This window comes from Leopardus geoffroyi, chromosome B2 (genome assembly GCF_018350155.1).
Source record: "Leopardus geoffroyi isolate Oge1 chromosome B2, O.geoffroyi_Oge1_pat1.0, whole genome shotgun sequence".
In the NCBI taxonomy this organism is placed as follows: domain Eukaryota; kingdom Metazoa; phylum Chordata; class Mammalia; order Carnivora; family Felidae; genus Leopardus; species Leopardus geoffroyi.
The window spans coordinates 72,122,903-72,146,648 of NC_059332.1; the positions used below are offsets into that span (position 1 = coordinate 72,122,903).

Sequence of the window (23,746 nt, forward strand, 5' to 3'; positions counted from 1 at the left end):
AGGACACCCCCAATGTGATGTGTTCTTATAAGATGAGACTTGCCTCTCTCTCTCTCTTTCTCAATCTGTATCCCAAAGGAGACCATTTGAGGACATACTGAGAAGGTGGCCATCTGCAAGCTAACAAAGGAGACCTTCCTGGAAACCAACACTGTTAGAGCCTTGATCTTGGACTTCCAGCCTCCAGAACTGTGGGGAAACAAATTTTTGTTGTCTAATCCACTCATTTTCCTGATTCTTTGAATAACTGGGAATGTTTTTAATTAGATACAAGACATTGTGAATTTCTATACATATTCTCAAGCTTTGGGGATGCAGTTAAATCACGTGGAAGCAATAGGATCCTTTTAAGGCTTGCTCTTAAGCCTTGTTAAGCTGGAGCAGTGCAGTCTTTAGTATAGGGCTAGTTTTGTTCCAGTACTAAGGCAATATATGTCCTTTGCCTGATGCTCTGTGAGCATGAACTATCCCTTGCTTTTTATAGGCTCTAGAGATTCTCACTGATATTTTCAGTGATTATTTTCTGCTGGCCTTGGAGAAAAATAAGACACATGTACTCATTGGTATTGAGCCAGAGCCTCAAGAGGCCTCTCTGTAGATTTCCAGAATTCTCTTTCTGTCTTTCTCTCCTCTGCCCTGTGAACGTTAGCTGCCTTGGCCATACCAAACTCCATCTCCTCATTTAATTTTTTTAATGTTTTTATTTTATTTTTGAGAGAGAGAGACAGAGACAGAGAGACAGAGGCAGAATGCAAGCTGGGGAGGGGCAGAGAGAGAGGGAGATACAGAATCTGAAGCAGGCTCCAGGCTCTGAGCTGTCGGCACAGAGCCCCACACAGGGCTTGAACTCATGAACGGTGAGATCATGACCTGAGCTGAAGATGGACACTTAACCGACTGAGACACCCAGGCCCCCCCAAAACTCCATTTCTTTAACTTATGGAGAATGCCAGGGAATACGTGGCTTTCCCCTTCTTATACTGCATCTTGGAAACTCTCTCCAGACACTAATGTACAGACAATGTCAGGACTCATTTGTTTGTTTCCTTGCCTTCATGGATCCTTGTCTGGTGCCGTCTGGTGTCTAACGCTTGAAAATGCTTATCATTTACTTTATGCGGTTTTTGTTGTTTCCAGAGAATAAATCTGGACAGTGTTTCTCCATCTTGGCTGGACTCAACTTTGTATTTCAGAATTTTATTTTTATAAATCTAAATGTGTGGTTTTACATTTATCCCCATAAATTTTGTATTGTTAATTTAGTCCCTTTTAATTCTCTTCTAACATTTTGTGGGTTTTTTGTTTTAATTAGTATGTGAAAAATTAATAATCATTATTTCTATATGCTTGTCACACAGATAAAATATGTAGTTTAGATTAAGACCAGGATAGATTTCTGAGGCCTTACACTAGGGATCAACCTGAAATTCTCCTCAAACCATTAGGCAGTATTCTTTGACAATAATGGTCCATATATGAGTTGCAGAATCATCTCATATATGTAAGCACGGAACTTACCTACCCATCTCCTACCCACAAAAACAATGAGTCTTTATCACTTTCTTCGCAAAAGTTAAGGTATTCTATATTTACTGCGTTCCCTAAATTTAGAAACTATCACAATGAGAGTTTAGTTTATGCTCTATGACTTTTTTCTTAATGTATTCATGTTGGTATCTGCAGATCTCTACTTCCAAACAATTATATAATTTATTCCAGAATTGAGCTAAAAAACCACAAGATTAAGTAGACCTATAGCTTCCAAATTTTACCTTTTCTAAAAAAGAGCCATTTGTCCATTTCTCATTTCCTATCCTTGGTCTTGTTTATCACGACTTTTCAGAAACTGCCAAAAATATTTTTGGGAGTATAATGAAAATTTTTTTTCAATATTCTGCTGATAATCACCAGTATATTACTCAGCTATGTGAAGTTCCTTCTATATAGCAGAGATTGAAAACATATGGCTAAAATTTTTAAAACATGATTGTCAGAAAATTTTGATGACATTAAAATGCCTTTCTTTAAAAAAATTTTTTTTTTACATTTATTCATTTTTGAGAGACAGAGAGAGACAGAGCACAAGTGGGGGAGGGGCAGAGAGAGGGGGAGACACAGAATCTGAAGCAGGCTCCAGGCTCTGAGCTGTCAGCACAGAGCCTGACACGGGGCTCGAATCCACGAAGCATGGGAGAATGACCTGAGCTGAAGCCTGATACTTAACCGACTGAGCCACCTAGGCACCCCTAAATGCCTTTTTTATGTAGCTTCACCTGATATAAGAGTTCTGACCATATTTGTTTTTAAGGTTGTCAGTTTGAACACTATTATCCATGATGGAGAAAAAAGAAAAATAGGAATCTTATTTTTCTTCTGTGATTTGTTAACATGACCTGTTGCCTGGATAACTAAATAGTACCTGATATTCAAGCAGTGATCCTAAACTGTGACTGCTGTTTTCCCTGTTAGAACATTATCTAAACTGTCATTGCCATTTTTCTTCATAACCATGAAGCACTTTGTTGGCTGCCCTTGCCCCCCCTTTTTTTTTCTTTTTCTTTTGGAAAAGGGTTGGTCCATTCTGTGATATGTAGCTTTCCTGCTGTTATTTGTACAGGTTCTCACTGTCCTTATAGCTTCACACCATTCCTATATGCACCCAAATCAGGTATACTAATGAGTTTTTATCCCAGAATAAATCACTGTAAAGCAGTTCATAACCGACTACGTTCTGTAAAAACTTACAATTGATTAGAAATTTAGCTTCTGCACATGCACAAAGTAAATCCAACTATGGGAAACGGTTTCTGGAACCAAAGTTTGGGACTTAGTGAACTCATGTAACAATGACTTCAATAACTGAAAGAAAAAAAAGTCGCCAGGCTCTGCGCTAACAGCATGGGCCTGGAGCCTGCTTCTGAGTCTGTCTCCTTCTCTCTCTGCCCCTCTCCCACTCATGCGTGTGTGCTCTCTCTCTCTAATGTAAACAATAAACATTAAAACAACAAATAAAAGGAACTGTGCTAACAGAAAATCATCAGATTAGCAGAAAAGTGACATGATGATAATGGCAAAGTTACGTGGTCCAAACTTTTATTTGTGCCAAAAAAAAAAAAAAAAAAAAAAACAACAAAAAACTGAAGCTTTGCATCTTAAAGTCATAGCCTCTCGGTGAATTGTATTGTTTTGTGGAAGGCTTGACTCTGAAAATAAACAAGTTTATTCACTGTCAGATGAAGTTGGTTTTCAGACAAACTAGTGATTGTGGTATGTTATCTTGACTGGAAAAACCTCATTTCTTCACTCATCTTTGGAGGTGGCTCCTCATTGGTCTGTGATTCCAATGGATGAACAACAGTTAAGGATCAAAATTTATTTGGATACGTGAGTCAGAAACATTGAACCTGGGTAAGATAGGAGAGCCACAGACACCCTCATACGTAAAGGTATAAATACTGCAGTGGAATTATTCATCCCCAAATGGTACATTGTTACATGCCTCCCATGAAAACAATCAGTAAAATATTTAGCCAAGAATGGTACTCACTTTTATTTCTAAATAGCTTGTTATGATAATCTGTAAATGAATAGTTGCTGAGAATTGTGTAGAACACAGTACAAAGGTTCTTCAAGCACTTACAGGAAGTTTACATGGCTACTCTCCTGTCCCCAAGAAGTCTACAAGTATAGTAGGAGAAATAGGAATCTGAGACACTCCAATGGTTGTGTTATTATTTAGCTAGCATTTATTGAGTGTCTACAATGTACCAGATACCATTCTAAGCACTAAGAATACTGTAATGAACAAAGTAGACAAAAATTCCTGCACTTATGGAGTTTACATTCTAGTGGGTAAGGGGTGGAGAGTCAGAAAATAAATAAGCTAAATAAGTGGGTCAGATAAGTAAAACTATAGGATTTTTTTAGACCACTGATGGAAATACAGTGTAAACCACATATGTAATTGTCAATTTTCCATTAGCCATATTTAAAAAGAAGCAGGTGAAATTAAATTTCAATAATTTTTTTATTTTGGAAAAAATTTTGGTTTACAAAGGTTGCACGTGTAATCCAGAAAGTTGGTGTATAGGTTTCACTCAATTTCCCTATTGTTAATATTTTATATTACCGTGGTATATTTCTTGAAATTAAGACACAAACACAGATACATTACTATTAACTAAATCACAGTTATTATTTGGATTTCATCAGTTTGTCCATTAATGTCCACTTTCTATTCCAGGATCCAATCCATGCTACCATATTGCATTTAGTTGTCATGTCAATCTCCTCTAGTCTGTTACAAGGGATACTAATTTTCATAATATATTTTATTTAATACAATATATCAAAAATATCACTTCAGACAGTGATCAATATTTTTTACATTATCCACAATACGTTTTACATTATTTTTTCATAATAAGTCTTCAGAACCCAGTGTGTATTTACACTTACGACATATAAGCACTTTCGTTGAAAGTACTTAATCTGCATTTAGATCTCACAAGATTTACAGGTGAACAAGTAGATTCACATACTCAGGTTCTAAACATACTTAAAAGTCTTCTAATAATTGCACTGAATATCAGTTTTTAAACTTAAATTAGTTTTATTAATTAAAAAATTCAGTTCCTCAGCTGCACTAGCCACATTTCAAGTGTTCAATAGCCATATATATGTAGCTAACAGCTACCATATTGAATAGTGCAGCTCTAGACCACTGTAAGGATCTTTGGCTTTTATTCTGAGTGAGACAGAGAGCTCTGAAGGGTTTTGAACAAAGGAGTGATATGATGTAATTTAAGAATATTTTGCTGTGCTAGAAAATAAATTGAAGTGAGGCAAAGGCAGAAGCAAGATCAGCCAGGAAGATATTGCACAAATCCAGGTGAGTGATGGACTAGGGTGGTAGCAGTAAAGGTGGGGAGAAGTGGTAGGATTCCAGGAGTACTTTGTTGGACCTAACACAATATGCTCTTAGATTGGATATGGGGTCATGGATGACGCCAATGATTTTGGCCTAAAAATTAGGACAATGAGATTGTCTTTTACAGAGATTTTGTAAGTAGCAGGTTTGGGGGGTAAAGGAGAAGACCAGGGGCTCAGTTTTGCAATTTTGAGTCTTAGGTGGCTGTGAGACATTCAAGTGGAGATGTTAAGTAGGCAATGAATATAGGAGTCTGGAGTTCAGGGAACACAGTTCAGCTGGACATATACATTTAGCATATAGCTGATATTTAAAAATTAAGACTAGAGATCACGAAAGGAATAAGTGTACAGAAAGAAGTATTAGGGTGAGGTTATTCAGCAGCTGTATTTTTAGGAAAATGCAAGTTTTGAAATCAGGCCCTAAGAGATCAACAAGAATTGGTGGAATAATCAATTTCTTGCAATTAAAAAATTCCTTGCAATGATGCAAAGATAACGATTAGCCAACCATGCTACAACAGATGATTTTGCTCAGCTGAAGTAAAATCACACAGCCAGTAGATATGGAAAGATGCATTAAACAAGGAAAGGCTTTCTTGCTGGCTAAGTGGTTAGCAGACCCGCGAATATGAGGATTCTAAGGACAGCTTTGGCGTTACGTGACAGCTGTAGTTAGTTTCTACACACACACAAAATCCACCAGCCTGTTCGACCATACAGCATTATGTCCTAATGCTGGTACAACAAAGACACCTCTCCCATTGGCAGAGAAAAGTGTTATCTTGGATCACAACCCCACTTCAGCACAGAGGCCTAGCACGGGTAGATTACTAGGGAGGTGCCCTTTCCCTGAAGGCACCTGAACTCTTAAATGGGACAAATTCGGAGGCAGGGGGCTGATCGGGCAAATTCAGACGCAGCAATCCCGTCAGGTGGTGAATTCTGTGCGGAATTCTGACAAAGAGGAAGGCCTTGGCTTAAAGAGGAAGTGCGGAGTTACTTATTTTAGGATAGTGGAAAAGCGTTTAGTTGAAGCTCAAGGACAATAAGCACTGAGATTCTCGAGCTGGCCGCAGGGCTGAAAGTAGCTCTCCGAACGACCCTTTCTTGCCATCTTCTCCCTAAGCCTAGCAGTGAGGCGCGTGAAGGACACAATCGCGTGGCAGTGCGGCGGTAAGGGGCGGAATGGGGCGGAATGGACCGATTCACAGGGCATCTTTTAGATCCCAAGCAACGTCCCCGTCACTATTTTCCTCTCATCAGGTAGCTCCGCCCAGAGGTGGTTCGCTCCCCGGCAAAAATTTGGCCTGATTAAACAGGGAAGTGCAAGAAAGCCAGCTCAAAAACACCTCCCGAACGTGCATGGAAATCGAGCACCTCGCTACCGCAGGCGCCCCGCCCGGGGTTAGAGGGTGAGACACTCCCAAGACGCACTCCGCGGATCACTGGGGGCGGGGCATTGCCTACGCACGCGAGCCAATCAGAGAAGACGTTTTCACGTGACGAGAACTGAGCAATAAGCAGACGCGAAGATAGCGGCGGGGAAATTCAAACGTGTTTGCGGAGAGGGATTTGGGTTCCATCTTTTCTTCCCTTCTCCGCTTTCTGGCGGTGAGTTCTTCCTTGGGGGCACACCGAGGAACGGCAGCGGCGCGTGTGTAGGCTGTTTAGCCGCGAGGGTCGGTGAGTGGTGAGGGCGAGGCAGGGAGGACTCAGAGCCTGGTAGGAGACGTGGGGCGCGGCTAAACGAACTGGAGGGGGAGGGGAGGTCTCGCTGCTTCCGCCAATCCAGTGGGTGGTGAGGGAGGTTTTGTTGACCCTGGAAGCCGGAGGTGGGTGTGTGCATCGGGTGTGGCACCTGGGGAGAGTTTGGGGGACAGGAAATCCTCTCCCAAAAGGCACGCCCTCTCGTCTGTTTTTTTAGAAGAGAGCGAGGAGATGGTGGCCCCTTTCTGACAGTTACCTTTCGAACCTGACTTCAAATGGTGGTATCTAGCTGCCTACTTTATCACCCCTTTTCATTGTCAAACTCGAGGTCAGGAGCAGCATTGATATCAGTTACCCTGGGTTACTAGGTATTAACCTTGAGAATCACAAACCTGAGATTGATAGGAAGAACGACTGCAGACACTTTGCACCATCACCACCATGCAGATGAGCAAGTGCTCAGTAGTGTAAGAATACAGTAGATTCTTGGTTTTAGAACGATTGAGATAGCAAAGCATAATTACGCCAGACATGCATAAGAACAAGCCTGCTGATATCCCATTTATCAGTAAAGGGTTATGATGTTGTACATGTTCTGCTTTGGAAGCACTTTCAGTGTGCAGGTTTACTGGCATGCAGAGAGTGAATAAAAGAATGGTTATTTTCATTACCAAAAATATTATGTCTATATGTCATTACCAGAATCCAAGCAAGCATTCCCTCACATTAAAAACATAATAATAAGTGAATTTGCAGATGGCCCAGAGAAAATAATTCTGGAAAAAGAGTGAAAGGAAATTGTGGAAGAAAAATGGAAAGTTTGAAAGCAAGGAGGGGTAGCAACGTCTGTGTTGTGCAATGACTTCGTTGAAGTTCTTTTGGGAAGAAAAGGTATATGTGGCCTATTGGAAACCTTGCTGGACAAATTACAAGGATGTGCTGTTGTTTTTATCCACATAGCTTCACAAATACTCTAATTAATCTGTTTAGATGTGTTCGTATAACTAATGCTATAGTCTTCTGGGTAAAAAAAAGGCTAGTTGAGACATCTTTTTTTTCTTTAATGCTAGTGAAAAGGAATGATATGACCAGTTTACTTTTTTTATGCCTTAGAAATGGAGGCCGAGGATTTAAGTGGCAGAGAATTGACAATTGATTCTATAATGAACAAAGTGAGGGATATTAAAAATAAATTTAAAAATGAAGACCTTACTGATGAGCTAAGCTTGAATAAAGTCTCTGCCGATACTACAGGTGAGTTCCTTTTCTTTGAGTGCCCTCTAAAGGAATGAAGTGTTAAACTTGTGTATTCACAATTGTAATTTCCTCAGTAATTGTTCTTTACCAGTTAGACTACAGACACTTTATAATTTAACCCTGCTGTTTGGAAACGTTCCCACAATTTTCTGCTTTCTTAAAAATGGAAACTTAATATAATTTATTACAGTGTGCTCTTAACTCTTCCATTACTGTCAGCCGTTATTTCTGCTGATACACATGCCAGCAGTAGATATGCCATTTTTTTCCATTCCTTTTTTTCTGTAAACTGAGAAGATCTCACCAATTGCAATGAAATTATGTATAAACTTAAAGTCAAACACTCAATTTTTGATAGGGGAGAATCTTCCTATTACTACCCCTTTTCTCCTTTTCTTCCTTGTTCACTCTGTTCCAGCCACAATGGCTTCCTTGCTGTCTCTACTATATACTAGACCAGCTCCTACCCCAATGCCTTTGTTCTTGCTCTCTGCCTTAAACGCCACTCCCCAGATAACTGTCTACCTTTTCCTTTTCCAGGTCTGTTCAAAGGTCCTCTCATTGATGCCTTTCCTCACCCACCTATTTAAAATAGCAACCTGCTGGTGTGGGCATGTGACACCTCTCTTCCTTCTCTGTATTATATTTCTCCATAGCACTAATTATCTTGTATCTAATTTACTCACGAATTTGTTTATTGTCTGTCTCTTCCACTAGAATGTGAGCTCCATGAGGGCATGATTTTTATCTGTTTTGTTAATATCTATAGAGCTTGGAATGCTGTCTGACATGCAATATGTACTTAAATATTTATTGGATGATTAATGAGTAGAATGTGCCCAAAGTTTAATACCCTAGCTTTATGAAAAGTTAGCTTACAAGCCTAACTCTTTCTATATTTCACACTGTTGAGGTTGTTTGAAAAGTGACCTTTGGATAAGTTTGTTATATGTATACTGACCATTAAATGAGTGAAGGATTGAAAATAAATGGAAGAACCTGAAGTCTAGTCAAGATGGCAGATCATATTCACTTGAAACAACCTAGAAACTGATCGTTTTGGTGTTAAACAAAATCTTAGGAGAGTATCACCATACTTTATTAAATGTATTTAAATAATATTAACAAAGCTTGAACACCAAGATGAGTCTTTATTTAAAATCCTTCGGTCATGGGGCGCCTGGGTGCCTCAGTCAGTTAAGCATCAGACTTCAGCTCAGGTCATGATCTTGCGGATTGTGACTTTGAGCCCCACATTGGGCTCTGTGCTGACAGCTCAGAGCCTGGAGCCTGCTTTGGATTCTGTGTCTCCCTCCTCTGTCTGCCTCTCCCCAGCTTGTGCTCTCTCTCTCAAAAATAAATAAACATGAAAAAAAAATTTTTTTTAAATATCCTTAGCTCACTCAAACATGTAAATACTTTTTTTTTTTTTTTTTTTTTTAAGTTTATTTAACACTGTCAGCACAGAACCCAACATGGGGCTTGATCTCATGAACTGTGAGATCATGACCTGAGCTGAAATCAACAGTTGGTGGCTTAACTAACTGAGCCACTGAGTCAGGGGCTCCAAGACGTTTTTTTTTTAAAGTTCATTTATCTTGAGAAAGAGTTGCGTGCGTGTGAGCTGGGAAAGAGCAAGGTGAGAGGGAGAATTAGAATCCCAGACAGGCTCCATGCTGTCAGTGCAGAGCCCAACTCGGAGCTCGATCCCACAAACAGATTATGACCTGAGCCGAGATCAAGAGTTGGATGCGCAACGGACTGAGCCACCCAGGTGATCTCCAAACTTGTAAATACTTAACATATATGGGTAACTGGGACATAAGACAGTATCATAAGTATCAAAGATGCTTAAAACCATGATTTATAGATGGGAAGAGTATGCATCCACTACACTGCATTGTAAAATATGTTTGTCATCAAGTGAACACTAACAATATAAAGATACAATTTAAGTTCTGAATAGAAGGAGAATGGTACTCAGAGGCATGGGGAATACATTTACAATCACAGTGGTTTTTAGACATCTTGTAGACTAATTTGCTAGGACAACAATGGAAGGGAAGTAAAAAATGGAAAGTGAAATTAATATCAGTCCAAAGTAAATTAAAAAAAAAATTTTTTTTAATGTTAATTTTTGAGAGAGAGAGAGCGAGCATGGCAGGGGTGGAGAGAGAGAGGGAGACAAAGAATCTGAAGCAGGCTCCAAGCTCTGAGCTGTCAGCACAGAGTGTGATGCACGGCTCGAACTCATAAAGTATGAGATCATGACCTAAGCCGAAGTTGGACGCTTAACTGACTGAGCCACCCAGGTTCCCCAGTCCAGAATAAATTTAAAATAACAAAGCAGAGTTAAAGTTATGTTTTAGTAAAACAGAAACTGTAATTTTGTTTATAAAAGCATAGATTTAGCTCTTATTGAAGGTAACCAAAACTTACAGAAAGAATGATAGTTTCTCTGGGAAATCTGTGTTTAATAATATTTAGTAATGACTAAAATATCCTGAACAGGAGACTGACATTAATTCAATTTGTCTTTTTAAAACAATTGACAGTAAAGAAAGTAAGAAAATAAATTACAATCTTTATGGAGAAATATGGGTAACTTGGAGGGAGAAGAAAATAACCATACCAGTTACTTATCTTTTATAAATTGATTTTGTTTAATTGGATTAAAGGTAAGTTTGAAGTCTATGGAGATAATGTTGGATGGATGAAGTTGTAAAGATTATGCTAGGAGGAATAAGGTGATACGTTTAAAAATTTTTAACGAATAAGTCATTGATGAATTTTCTGACAAAGTTGTTATAGGTGATAGTGGGGGAGGTTTAGGTTTCCTTTGGGTAGTTAGGGGGATGAAATAGAATTATGCTGCTACAAGACAAAATTTTTTTAGACTACATAGGGTTTTTTTTTTTTTTTTAATGTTTATTATTTTGAGAGAGAGAGAACACATGCAAGTTGGGGAAGGGTAGAGAGAGAGGGAGAGAATTCCAAGCACGCCCTGCTCTATGATGAGGGCTCTGTCTCACAAACCTGTGAGATCATGACCTGAGCTGAAATCAACAGATGCTTAAGTGACTGAGCCACCCAGGTGCCCTTACATATGGTTTTTTAAAAGCTATAAAAAACTAGCTTATTTCCAAAGTTTTTCTTTCCTTCAGAATATGTAACTTTTGGAGTAAAATAAACTCTTACGAAGACATATATGCAGGAAATATGTTGCTTACGTTTATATGAATTGTTAAGGTTTTTAAAATAATTTAAGGAGTTTATGTATATTTATATTAAGAATATAAATTACTAACTTTAATTTGAAGAAAAAGTGCAATTTGGCATTTCTTGTGGCATATTTTCTTCCTCTAATTCAGATAACTCGGGAACTGTCAACCAAATTATGATGATGGCAAACAACCCGGAGGACTGGTTAAATTTGTTGCTCAAACTAGAGAAAAACAGTGTCCCTCTGAATGATGCTCTTTTAAATAAATTAATTGGTCGTTACAGTCAAGCAATTGAAGCACTTCCTCCAGATAAATATGGCCAAAATGAGAGTTTTGCTCAAATTCAAGTGAGATTTGCTGAATTAAAAGCGTAAGTATTCATTTTTGAATTATGTTTAACTAACTACATTACATAGTACACAACTACATTATAAAAGATATGTTGTTAGTATTAATTGTAAGAAAATTAGTATTTTTTAACCAAATCCTTCTGTTTATAATTAACAAATGAATATTGTAAACTCTGTTTACTATGTATATATTTCCACAAAAGTTTGTATTCTGGACTCTGCCTAGAAAGATATTAAAAATTAACTTATTAGTATTTAATTTTACACAGAAAAAAACCAGAATCCCATGTCCTTTGGAAAATTGAATAAGGAGTTATCAAACTTAGGTAGCTGTGCCCTTTTTTTCTAAAATTTGACTCTGAAATCTTTTTTACAGTATTCAAGAGCCAGATGACGCACGGGACTACTTTCAGATGGCCAGAGCAAACTGCAAGAAATTTGCTTTTGTGCATATATCTTTTGCACAATTTGAATTATCACAAGGTAATTTGAAAATGTCAAGTCCAAATTTGAAAAATGTTAACTTCGCACTGTAACTCACATTCTAATATTAAATCATACATATGAAGTAAAAATTTGAGGCTAAAGGCATGAAAATTGGTCAGGTGAGAGTATGGGGGAAGAATGCCACCAAAGTGTCAATGTAGAGAATGTTTGTTATACTAGCTTTTCTACTTGTAACAGATAATCCAGAGATGTAAGTGAACATCGTGTTTGTGCCATTAATTAGATTCAGGAAGTGTCTAAAGGAAAGTGGCTTTTTCATTGAGTATTTGTGCGAGAGAAGCATATAAGATACTTAAGTTAGTGCTTAGATAAGCTTTCCTTATACTATGGTTTCATAGTACTAAAATATATACACCAAAATAAAATTGTAGCATTAATTGGTAGTTCTTCTTTTTAATTAAAAAAAAAAAAAGGAAACTGCTGTGGAAGCTTTTATTTCTTGTTCTTTTGATTCTTCATAGTCTTGAGTTTTTGGATAGAACTATGGCAATGTCTTCCTCACATTTTTAGCCTGCCCATTCCTTAGTCTTTTCTTTTCTAATTTCTGGGGCTTTTGGATCCATGAGGCTTCAGTCTGCCCTCTGGCCACATGTTACTGTTTCCCTCTGTCTTGTTTCTGCTCCAACCCTAATCCTATTTGTTACCTGTGATGCACACATTATCGCTAGTGGTTTGGTTCAGCCAGAGTTTCCATCACGGTGCCCAAAACAGGGCTCAGTCCCTGGCATGTATTTCCCAGGATTGAGGGTAGAGAAGAGCACTGTAACAGCTCAGGAAATGGTTTGAGAACTGTTAACTTTTACGTGTTTACATGATTTCTGAGTCCTAGTTATCTGAATCACCTCTAATCTATCCTGTGCACTGTCAGGTGACTTTTATTTTTTTTTATTTTTTTTTTTTTCAACGTTTATTTATTTTTGGGACAGAGAGAGACAGAGCATGAACGGGGGAGGGGCAGAGAGAGAGGGAGACACAGAATCGGAAATAGGCTCCAGGCTCTGAGCCATCAGCCCAGAGCCCGACGCAGGGCTAGACCTCACGGACCGCGAGAGCGTGACCTGGCTGAAGTAGGACGCTTAACCGACTGCGCCACCCAGGCGCCCCTGTCAGGTGACTTTTAAAAAAAACATTCCTTTTCTGCCTAGGAACATTGATTCCTCCTTGCTTGTTCAAGGAAGTTTGGCAAGGCCTTTAGTACCCTCTCTCTTTTCGTCATTCTACTTAAAGCATTTGTTGAAGTATTGTGGCCTATCAATAGCAACTACAAGTTTTGTATCTTTAGAACACACAAATATTGAAAACCTCAAATTTTGTTATCTGTAAAAAAATAAATTTTATCACTCAAGGTCAAAATTGCAGTTATTTTGGACAAGATTAGGAATGGGCTTTTAGGAAGTATGCACATCTCTGAAATTCTATGTGCAGTTTGGTGTGTATGGTTAGAGGACATTTGGTATTTTTTTATCAGACTCTCACAGGGGTCTGTTACTTTATTAAGCTCCCTAATTACTAGTTTTTATCTAAACCTACCTTCTTTTGCTGCCCTAAAATGCTTAAATTGTGAAATACCACTACTCTGAATAAACGTATACTTAGCCACTATCAGATATGTTTAAATTCTTAAAATTTGTAAACTGTCAGAAGATAGAGATTTCCTAATCATTTTTAAATCCTAAGTGCCCAAGTGTGTAGCATAGCTGAGTGGCTCCCAGAAATGCTGATAACACATTCCATATGATACATGATGTACACATTTGACATTTTAAATCAAATTCTAGACAAAATATATTGAGTAAGTTGGCAATTGAAAGAAAATTTGGTGGTTTATCTGTAGTCAGAAAAATAATTATGGTGGTGTCAGTTATTTTACATTTGGGGGGCGGCATAGCTAAGTCTGATAGCTAAAGACTAGTCTTTATTTATTTATTTATTTATTTAATGTTTGTTTATTTTTGAAGGAGAGAGAGAGAGTGTGAGTAGGGGGGTGGGTGGACAGAGAGAGAGGGAGACACAATCTGAAGCAGGCTTTAGGCTCTGAGCTGTCAGTACAAAACTTGTCACGGGGCTCGAACCCACAAACCGCGAGAGTATGACCTGAGCTGAAGTCGGACGCTCAACAGACTGAGCCACCCAGGCGTCCCTATTACTGTTTTTTAAAATATGAATCTTTTGATGGAGGATTCCCTTTAGCAAAATATGTCATCCTTAATAACTAAATGTTGTTATGAATGATTATTATACTGCATTGTAACAGATTGATGCTCTTGGGACTGTAGTAACATCTAGAGCTTAGTGTTTCCTTTTACTACATCCCCTAAGTTTCTGTTTTATTTAGGTTTTGCTGCCCCCGCTTTATACTGCTTTGTTATATTCCTTTTACTTCTGAAAATGGGCAGTGTTGCTAAAACGAATGCATAATTATGTTAACTACTTATTATATAAGTAAGCTATTTGACAAGAATTCTTACCAGAAGAGAGAAATTGCTTTTATTTGTTTATGAAATAAGGTATGTGAATCTTGGAATAAATATTTTTACCTAAGCCTTTTAAATTTTTTCCCTAGGTCCTGATGAATAAGTATCTGGGGAATGAAGATTGCTGCATTTAAATGACAAAATTCTTTTACTTTGTTAGGTAATTTCAAAAAAAGTAAACAACTTCTTCATAAAGCTGTAGAATGTGGAGCAGTACCACTGGAAATGCTAGAAATTGCCATTCGGAATTTAAACCTTCAAAAAAAGCAGCTGCTTTCAGAGGAGGAAAAGAAGAGTTTATCAGGTAAGGGTATTACTGTGTGCTACTACTTTTCTGTGGTAGATTGTCCGGCAAGAAAGAGTTCAGGATAACATTTTAAAGAAAAATACCATCTGTGTAGAATGATCAAAGTCTCAGATTAAATTTCAGATGTAAAGGAGGTGTAGGGCTTTTAGAAGTACCAAAATCTTTATTAACCCTGTTGGAATTTTTTTTTTTTTTTTTTTTTTTTTTTTTTTTTGCTAATCAAACTCATTAGTAAATTAAAAAATTCAGTCTAAGCAAGAGAATGACTTTTTAGAAATAAGGAATATACCTCTATTCTGGGGAAACAATTATGTAATTTTGAAACCATTACATGTATACTTAGAGAATTATCTTCACAACATCTTCATGTCTGCATATCTTATTTGGGGACAAATGTTTACTATGAATTATCTTTTTTAAGAGAGAAAGTACAATTGGGGAGGGGCAGGGAGAGAGGGGGACACAGAATCCCAGAATCCAAAGCAGGCTCCAGGCTCTGAGCTATCAGCATAGAGCTTGATGTGGGGCTCGAAATCATGAACCACGAGATTGTGACCTGAGCTGAAGTCAGACTCTTAACTGACTGAGCCACCGAGGTGCCCCTGAATTATCTTTTTAAGTATTCATATTTGTGAGGTTACTTTTTGTGTATTTCTTATGTCTTTATAAATTTAATTACAATTTAAATTTTTTTATAGCATCTACAATATTAACTGCTCAAGAATCATTCCCCAATTCACTTGGACATTTACAGAATAGGAACATCAGTTGTGATTCCAGAGGACAGACTACTAAAGCCAAGTTTTTGTATGGGTAATGAAACTGAATCTGTTTTTTAAATGTTCATCATACATTTATGTTATTTATACATCTACATCTGTATTTTAGTGTTAGAGTAATAACATTAGCAGTTAATGGCAATTCCTATTAATATTCTTTTAAAAATTGGGGTATTTTCTTCTTGTATAGAGAAAACTTGCCCCCTCAAGATGCAGAAACAGGTCATCGAAATCCCTTGAAACAAACAAAGAAAGCTAAACGGGTAAGTTATTTTTAATGTACCTTGATTAAAGTGATAGTGGTGAGGTCTATACTTATTTCCTAGTTGGTTACTTAATCTTTCAAAACATTTCTAGTCATGCCCTTTTGGAAGAGTCCCAGTTAACCTTCTAAGTAGCCCGGATTATGGGAAGACAGATGATTCAGTTGTACCAAGTTTTACAAAAAGGTATGTTTGAATTTTATTTTTTTAATTTGTTTTCAATATTTAAAGATTGATGACAGAATGGTCACACAGTTTTTTATTGCATAATAGTAATTATGATTGAGTATTTTTACTTAGTATTAAAGGTTAGGGACAAAGGAATGAGTGGGGAATGTGACTTTTTTTTGCTTTTCGCTCATTAAAAATTAAAGAAATGGGGGCACCTGGCTAGCTCTGTTGGTGGAACCTGTGACTCTTGATCTAGGTAAGGGTTGTGAGTTTGAGCCCCATGTGAGGTGTAGAGATTACTTAAAGGTAAAAATCTTAAAAAAAAAAAAAAAAAAAAAAGGAATGATTAACAAATTATGGAACATGGAGGAAAAAATATTAAATCAACATTAAGCTTAAAAGATATATGCAGACATCTTTGGGGTAAAAACTCCTAGTATCTGGGCATTTCTCGCTTATGGGTAGTTTCTCTGGTAAGAATCCGTTTCTTATGTTTGTGAAAGTCTTCATAGCAGGGGTGGAAGGAGGTCTAGGAACAATTTCTTTGCTAGCAAGTTCAAGGAAAAGAATAACTATCAGTGGAAAGATGATTAATTCACTCATTTGCTACAGAGCCCAGGGCATCAAGAGGTGGGGCAGAGCAGGTAGAGATGAAATATTGTTCATCACGTCCAATGTGTTCTCCTTTCTTCAACCTGGATATTTATCCCCTTAAAAGAAGTGGGAATCTAGTTTTCCAACTTAGCTAAGGGAATAATTCTGGTCTTTTCTTAACTCTAACCTTTCTTGATAACCTTATTTCTATTAGAAAAAGCCCCTTGGATTCCAGAGAATCATTTTGCAAATAAACTTCAGAAACACAACAGGTTGTTTTTATTATTTATTTATTTATAAAATGTTTATTTATTCATTTTTGAGAAAGAGAGTGAGCACACGTGTGTGCACAAGCAGGAGAGGGTGAGGGGCAGAGAGAGAGGGAGACAGAAAATCCCAAGCTGGCTCATGCTGTCAGCGCAGAGCTCAATGCAGGGCTCAAACCCACGAGCTGTGAGATCATGACCTGAGCTGAAATCAAGAGTCATTGGATGCTTAACTGACTAAACCACCCAGGCGCCCCTGATTGTTTTTAGTTGGCATCTTTAATTAAAATTCTGTTATACTTAGCACTTGACTAAAGATAGATACTAAGCGTATTTTGGTTGTCCAGAATCTTATAAGATGACTTTTTTCTTGTCTCCATTTTAAATACCTCTCCGAATAATAAAAGGAGACTTTCTCCCATTATAAAAAAATAAAAATAAAACAAAACCAGCCATTTTCTTGGTGCTTGCCATGATACACTGTATGGTTGGCACTGTGGAGGCCTATGGAAAGGTTTATACTCTAGTCCTTTTCCTTAAGCTGCTTGCATTTCGAAGTGTGGTTTCACCTACATACTGCTGTCCCCTTCTTTACCACATTCCTACTTAGCCCCAATTGTTACTTATTACGTTCTGAAGTACACAATCACCTACCACTTATCTGTCCTTTTCGTCATTGCCCAGCACCTAACTTCATTACGTTTGTACTACAATCATGTTATTTTTAAAAATAATTTTTCAAGAGATCTTTCCAATTAAAAAGTGTATATATTGTTAAGAAGTCAATTTTAAAATGGAAAAAATAGCACATTAAAAAGATTAATTTCAAATTAAGCATTAAAACTATTTTGGTTTGTGGGTAGCAGACAGACCTCTGGATCAGAACGCCAAGATATGATTGTACCTGGATCTAAATCAAGTGGAAATGATTCCAGTGAATTGAGAAATTTAAAGGTATTTTAATTTTTAAATCTTTATATGGAGCAAGGTTTCCTGATCTAGGATCCATGGAGTTTTTCCCGGGGAAGGGGTCCAACAGTGTTCCTGAAGCCCCAAGAGATACAGGACGACTAGTGGGAAGTGGTACAGAAGTCCTAAACTGTTCCTCCAAAGTTGAGGAACATGTACATTTCATGTAGAGAAATGATCAATGATCTCCTGGGATAACTTTGACATAATACTTATCATGCTTATATTTAAACAGATTAGTTGGGTTTGGGAATAGCTAGGGGAGTCATTCCCCCCAAATTCTGTTTCTTGGTTGGTGTGTTTAATCATATGTTCTGACAGGACATCTTATATAGCAATGAGAGTAAATTGTGATGTGTCTTTGTAAATGCAAAGATTGGAAACAGTTTTAGTCTCATACTGTTCTTATTGTACTTGAGTTCAACCCCTGGCCTCACAATGTGGGTCTTTTCAAGTTTATATTTTTTGTAATTCATCTTTTTCATGGTCTATGCTTATTATTTTAACTGATCATAGCTACCTTAGAGAATAGTGCATAGTTGTTTAAAAAGTTTACTTTTTGGATTTTAGAATAACTACTGTTTTAGACTTACGCAAATCTTAATTTTCACTAATGTTATTTTGGGGATAAAATACCATCATAGTCACAAAATAATGAGGCATGTCTTATGTTATATTCAAATTTTCAACCCCTATTTTTAAGTGATTATATTTTATGAGTTGATTATGTCCATTGAAAGCACATTGGCCAAATTTATGGTTATGACCAGTTCCATTGTTCTAGTCAATAATTCAAGAAGTTAATCTTTCCTCAGTTTGTGAGTCTATATCTGATAATAGTAGATAATTTTCTTAGCAATCTTTTCACATAGATGAGACTTTAGTCTATTGAACACTAAGACAAATTAGTACTATTACTGTTTATGAGACTTTATTATTTTTATGTCTTATTCTTTTCATGTAGTCTATTCAAAATATCCATTCCAAGGAACCTCTGATGTCGGATGAGAAGAGTTCTGAACTTATTACAGATTCAGTAACCTTGAAGAATAAAACTGAATCAAGTCTTCTATCAAAATTAGAAGGTAAGAGAGACAAAATAGGCTTTTATTAATTAAGAATAGCACTCTGGTGCTTGTGAAAGTTGACCAGCCATCTACAAATTACAATGTAAGACTATATGTCCCTTTATCTTGTATGTCAATTGAATTATATAGAGTCTATGAAAAGTGTTGAATTCTGTAGCAGTGGAACTTTATTTGGCTAAAAGCTGTGTAAAAGCAAGAGTGGAGGGAAAGTACATTGGGGCTGAGTTAGGTTTTTCAATTGGCTTGACAAATACTCTTCTGGAAAAAAACACAAGTTGTATCTTTATGATAATTGTCTTTTTTATCGGACATTTGATTTTCTACTATATGAGTAGTATGATATGTTCTAAGGTGATATAAATGAATGAAACAGTCCCAAGGAGATTGCCATCCAGTGTGGGAGACAGACTGATAAATATAATGCTGTGTAGAATTTTAGAGGGTATATTGAGAAGCACATAAATAAAATGCTGTGAGGATTCAGAAGAAGGAGAAATGTGAGGAACTATTTGGTTTAGGGTAAGAACATGTTTTATGGAGAAGAAAGGTGAAGAACTATTTGGGTTTAAATAGGAAGAAATGGCAGTGATAGAGTATTTCAGATGGAGGAAATAATGAAAACAAAGAATAAAATATTTTAGGAACAAAAGATAGTCTATGCAGAAAACTGTAACAGGTCATACAGAAGTAGGAGGTAAAACTAGGTAAACTGAACTCCACGCTTACATTTTTTTTTTCGTAGGTATCAGAGTACCATTAGAGATTTTTGAACAAGATCATGAATTGGATGATCCTTGTCCAAACAAAGTTTTCCACATTGACTAATGTTTTTCTTTAATTGGACTGAAGAGGAAAACTGGGACATACTAGGCTTGTTGAGACTCTTTGGTTTCCAGCCTGGAACTTCCCTGGTGTTAGCCCTGAAAAGTTCTATATATAGCAGAACGACCATCAGTTCCCAGCAAACTGAGACTGTTATTCACCCTAGAATGGTCTATTTGCCATTATTTTGATTTGGAATAGATTCCTTTTCCTAGTATTTGAAGGATATTTTCATGGCATCTATCATAAACTGGTATTACTGAAAAATCATCTTTACCAAATATGCTTGTTAATAATACTAATCTTATACCTAATTTAATGTTTTTCAGTAAATACTTGTTGAGTACCTATACAGTGCCAGTAATACTTTATTATATAGTAAAACTGCCAATTACAAAATCACCCAAATCATGAGAGTACAGTCTGTTGAAATATCATTCCATTCATACGCGTTTCTTTTGAGTGTATCCAAAGAGTGGGGTTGTAGGGTCACAGAATGTGTGTATGTTCAACTTTGGCAAATAGTGCCAGTTTTCTAGAATGGTGGTCCCTTTGACCAGCAGGGATGTTGCTCTTGCTCCATATTAGTCCCAATTGTTTTATTGTTGGTTTTTAATTTTAGACATTTGGATGCTGCTAAGTGATATCTTACTGTGGTTTTAATTTGCGCTTCTCTCATGGCTTATGATGTTGAACATCTTTTTTTATGTTTATTGGCCATTTGGATATTCTCTTGTGAAGTACTTGTTTGAAACTCTTGCCAATTTTTCTTTTGGGTTTTCTTTCTTTTTCTCATTGATTTCTAGGAGATATTTATATCATCTAGATAATATCTTTTGTTGGATATGTGTGTTACAAGTAATTTCTCCCATTATGTAGTGAAGACTTTTTAGGAAAAGAAATTCTTAATTATTATGCATTTTAATTTATCAGTCTTTTCCTTTGTGGTATTTCCTATGTCTTTTAACAAATCTATGCCTGCTCCAAGATTGTAATGATATTTCTGCATATTTTAGATGATTTATCATTTTGCCTTTCACATATGGACTTACATTCTAACTGAATTTAATATTTGTGTATAAGTAAGATGACGTATCAAGATTCTGTTGTTTTTTTTTTTTCCTCATGTGGATATCCAGTCGGTCCAGCATCATTTATTGAAAAGACCCTCTTTTCCCGTCAGTGAATTATAATGTTTATTTATTTATTTTTGAGAGAGAGAGACAAAGAGTGAGCAGGGGAGGGGCAGAGAGAGATGGAGACAGAATCCTGAGCAGGCTCCACGTTGTCAGCACAGAGCCTGACGTAGGACTCAAAACTCATGAACCATGAGATCATAACCTGATCCAAAAGAGTCTGATGCTTAACTGACTGAGCCACCCAGGCGCCCCTCCCTTAGTGAATTATAAATTAGATATCCTGTGATACCTAGTTTTGGATTCTTCTCTGTTCCATAGATCTTTGTGCCAATGCTATCTTATTTACTGCAATCAATGGAAAATCTTCCAACTTCATTCATCTTCAAGGCTGTATCAGCTATTGGGCCTTTTGGGTTTCCATATAAATATTAGAATCTACCAGATTCTTTTTTTAAAATGGGATTTTTTTATTGAGATCCTAATGGGACAGGTTGGCATTTAGCAGATAGGTTTTCTAATCCACTAATCTGGCATATATCCCTTCATTCATTTAAGTAGTATTTAAGATGTTATCGAGAACTATTTTCTGTTAGAGGTTTTTCTTCTCTTTTGCTAGAGTTCTTGCTAGATACCTGGCATTTTCAATGCTGTGTTGGTGAATGGAATATTTTTAAACTATGTTTTCATCTTCTACCTCGTTGCTGGTATATAAAAATACAACTGGTTTTAGCTATTGATCTTAGATATAGTCAGTGAGTTACTAAATTCACGGAATAATTCTAACATTTTTCTATGAATTCTTTCGTAGAAAGAAAATAATATAACATTTTTTCCTTATCCTTTTAACCTTCATTTTTTTCTTTGTATTGCATGTAACATCATAATGAATAGAAGAGATGATAGGTGGGCAATCTTATTACTTATTTTAGAGGGAAGCTTTCCATATTTTACCTTTGTATGAAATAATTGCTGTAGATTTTTTATCTACTCTTAATCAAATACCAAAACAGTGAATTTTGCTTTATACCTAGATTATCATTAGATATTTTTTGTGACTGTTGAATCTTGTCAAATGCTTTTTCTGCATTTATTGAGTTGATCATGTATTTTTCTTCTTAGTCCTGTTATTATGGCAAATCAAATTGATTTTCACATGTTACGCAAACTTCACATTTAAGAATAAACATAACTTAGTCATAATTCATTATCCCTTTTATCTATCCGTTGTACATACTTGTTTAGGATTTTTGCACTATGGTGATAGTGAATATTGATATTCATAGGATAGTAACTATAGTGTTGAGGCTTTTTTGTTGGGAGACCATTAAGAAAATAAATTACAGGCTAGTTTAATGTAAAATTTTTGTTAAAAAACTAAAGATCTATGGATACCTTGATGGCTCAATCGGTTAAGCATCTGACTTTGGCTCAGGTTGTGATCTTGCGGTCCGTGAGTTTGAGCCCCACGTCGGGCTCTGTGCTGACAGCTCAGAGCCTGGAACCTGCTTCAGATTCTGTGTCTCCCTGTCTCTCTGCCCCTCCCCTGCTCATGCTCTGTCTGTCTCAAAAATGAATAAACATTAACAAAAAATTAAAATACTAGAGGTCTATGTAAAGTGGTAAATTAGCTTCTCTTTATTAGTAAGACCTTATGATATATATGTGTTTTTGACTTTTTATTTATTTATTTGGTGTTTTCTTTTTTTTTAATTTTTTTTTTTTCAACGTTTTATTTATTTTTGGGACAGAGAGAGACAGAGCATGAACGGGGGAGGGGCAGAGAGAGAGGGAGACACAGAATCGGAAACAGGCTCCAGGCTCTGAGCCATCAGCCCAGAGCCTGACGCGGGGCTCGAACTCACGGACCGCGAGATCGTGACCTGGCTGAAGTCGGACACTTAACCGACTGCGCCACCCAGGCGCCCCTATTTGGTGTTTTCTGGTGAAGACCAGAAGTGTTTAAATTCAGAATGGTCTCTGATAAAGCTCTAGGTAGCAACTTAGGAACATGACTGTGTTATACCTTAGTAAAATGACTTATTAAAAGCCAGTTGTCAGCAGCTGGCTTAATGTTTTTAGTTTCTCTGTTTTTTGTTTTTGTTTTTTTCCTAATTTTTTTTTTTTTTTAACGTTTATTATTGAGAGACAGAGAGACACAAAGCGTGAGCAGGGGAGGGGTAGAGAGAGGAGGAGACACAGTATCTGAAGCAGGCTCCAGGCTCCGAGCTGTCAGCACAGAGCCTGATGTGGGGCTCGAACTCACAAACTGCTAGATCGTGACCTGAGCCTAAGTCGCTCACCTAACTAACTGAGCAACCAAAGCACCCCTTCTCTCTTTGTACTAATATAGTTTGTAACATGTTTCGTATTTCAGATTTAATTTTATTATCAAATATTCTTTCCTTTTATTGATAACAACAACAAATGCAATTTCAGAAATTAAGGCACATCAAGAACCAAAGGTTCCAGAGAGTAACCAGAAACAATGGCAGTCTAAGAGAAAGTCAGAATGTATAAACCAGAATCCTGCTGTATCTTCAAATCAGTGGCAGATTCCAGACACAGCCCAAAAAGTTGATACAGAGGTAACTTTCTTTTCCTCTAAAGTGTAACATTGCCATTATTTGTAACGTGATGGTTATGTTAAATTTTTTTCTTTTATTAAATCCTTATGTACCATTTTTAGTGGAATAGTTTACTTAAAGGATGTTTCTTATTATTCACAAAACAATGATCACTACTAGTGACAGATTCAGTAAAAGTGTATGTCAAGCTGAAGTCTTTTTTTATTTTCAGTGGTGCTTTTGGATTTCTGGTACACTGGTGCAGGGGTCAGCAAACTACAGCCTATCGGTCAAATCTAGTTCTCAGCCTGTCTGTAAAGTATGTTTTACTGG

At 36.8% G+C, this 23,746-nt stretch overlaps 1 protein-coding gene and 1 long non-coding RNA gene across 20 annotated transcripts in view; both read left to right on the top strand.

Moving 5' to 3' along the window:
- Positions 1-757, top strand: part of LOC123608649 — a 31,528-nt gene extending 30,771 nt beyond the window's left edge. The window contains exon 3 of the long non-coding RNA XR_006717359.1: positions 79-757. This is a non-coding gene — a long non-coding RNA (uncharacterized LOC123608649). The remainder of the gene's footprint in view (positions 1-78) is intronic.
- A 5,434-nt stretch (positions 758-6,191) lies between these two features.
- Positions 6,192-23,746, top strand: part of TTK (TTK protein kinase) — a 43,568-nt gene continuing 26,013 nt past the window's right edge. Inside the window, exons 1-12 of one of the 19 annotated variants that reach the window (XM_045498865.1) lie at positions 6,193-6,615; positions 7,342-7,530; positions 7,753-7,893; positions 11,268-11,490; positions 11,847-11,953; positions 14,612-14,755; positions 15,457-15,571; positions 15,728-15,800; positions 15,895-15,986; positions 17,695-17,785; positions 18,765-18,885; positions 23,286-23,434. In XM_045498865.1, coding sequence (XP_045354821.1) covers positions 7,755-7,893; positions 11,268-11,490; positions 11,847-11,953; positions 14,612-14,755; positions 15,457-15,571; positions 15,728-15,800; positions 15,895-15,986; positions 17,695-17,785; positions 18,765-18,885; positions 23,286-23,434 — 1,254 coding nt within the window. In that variant the 5' untranslated portion in view covers positions 6,193-6,615; positions 7,342-7,530; positions 7,753-7,754. Of the gene's footprint in view, positions 6,616-7,341; positions 7,894-11,267; positions 11,491-11,846; positions 11,954-14,611; positions 14,756-15,456; positions 15,572-15,727; positions 15,801-15,894; positions 15,987-17,694; positions 17,786-18,764; positions 18,886-23,285; positions 23,435-23,746 lie in introns of all 19 variants that reach the window. The other 18 variants (XM_045498864.1, XM_045498868.1, XM_045498861.1 and 15 more) reach the window with 18 other exon arrangements.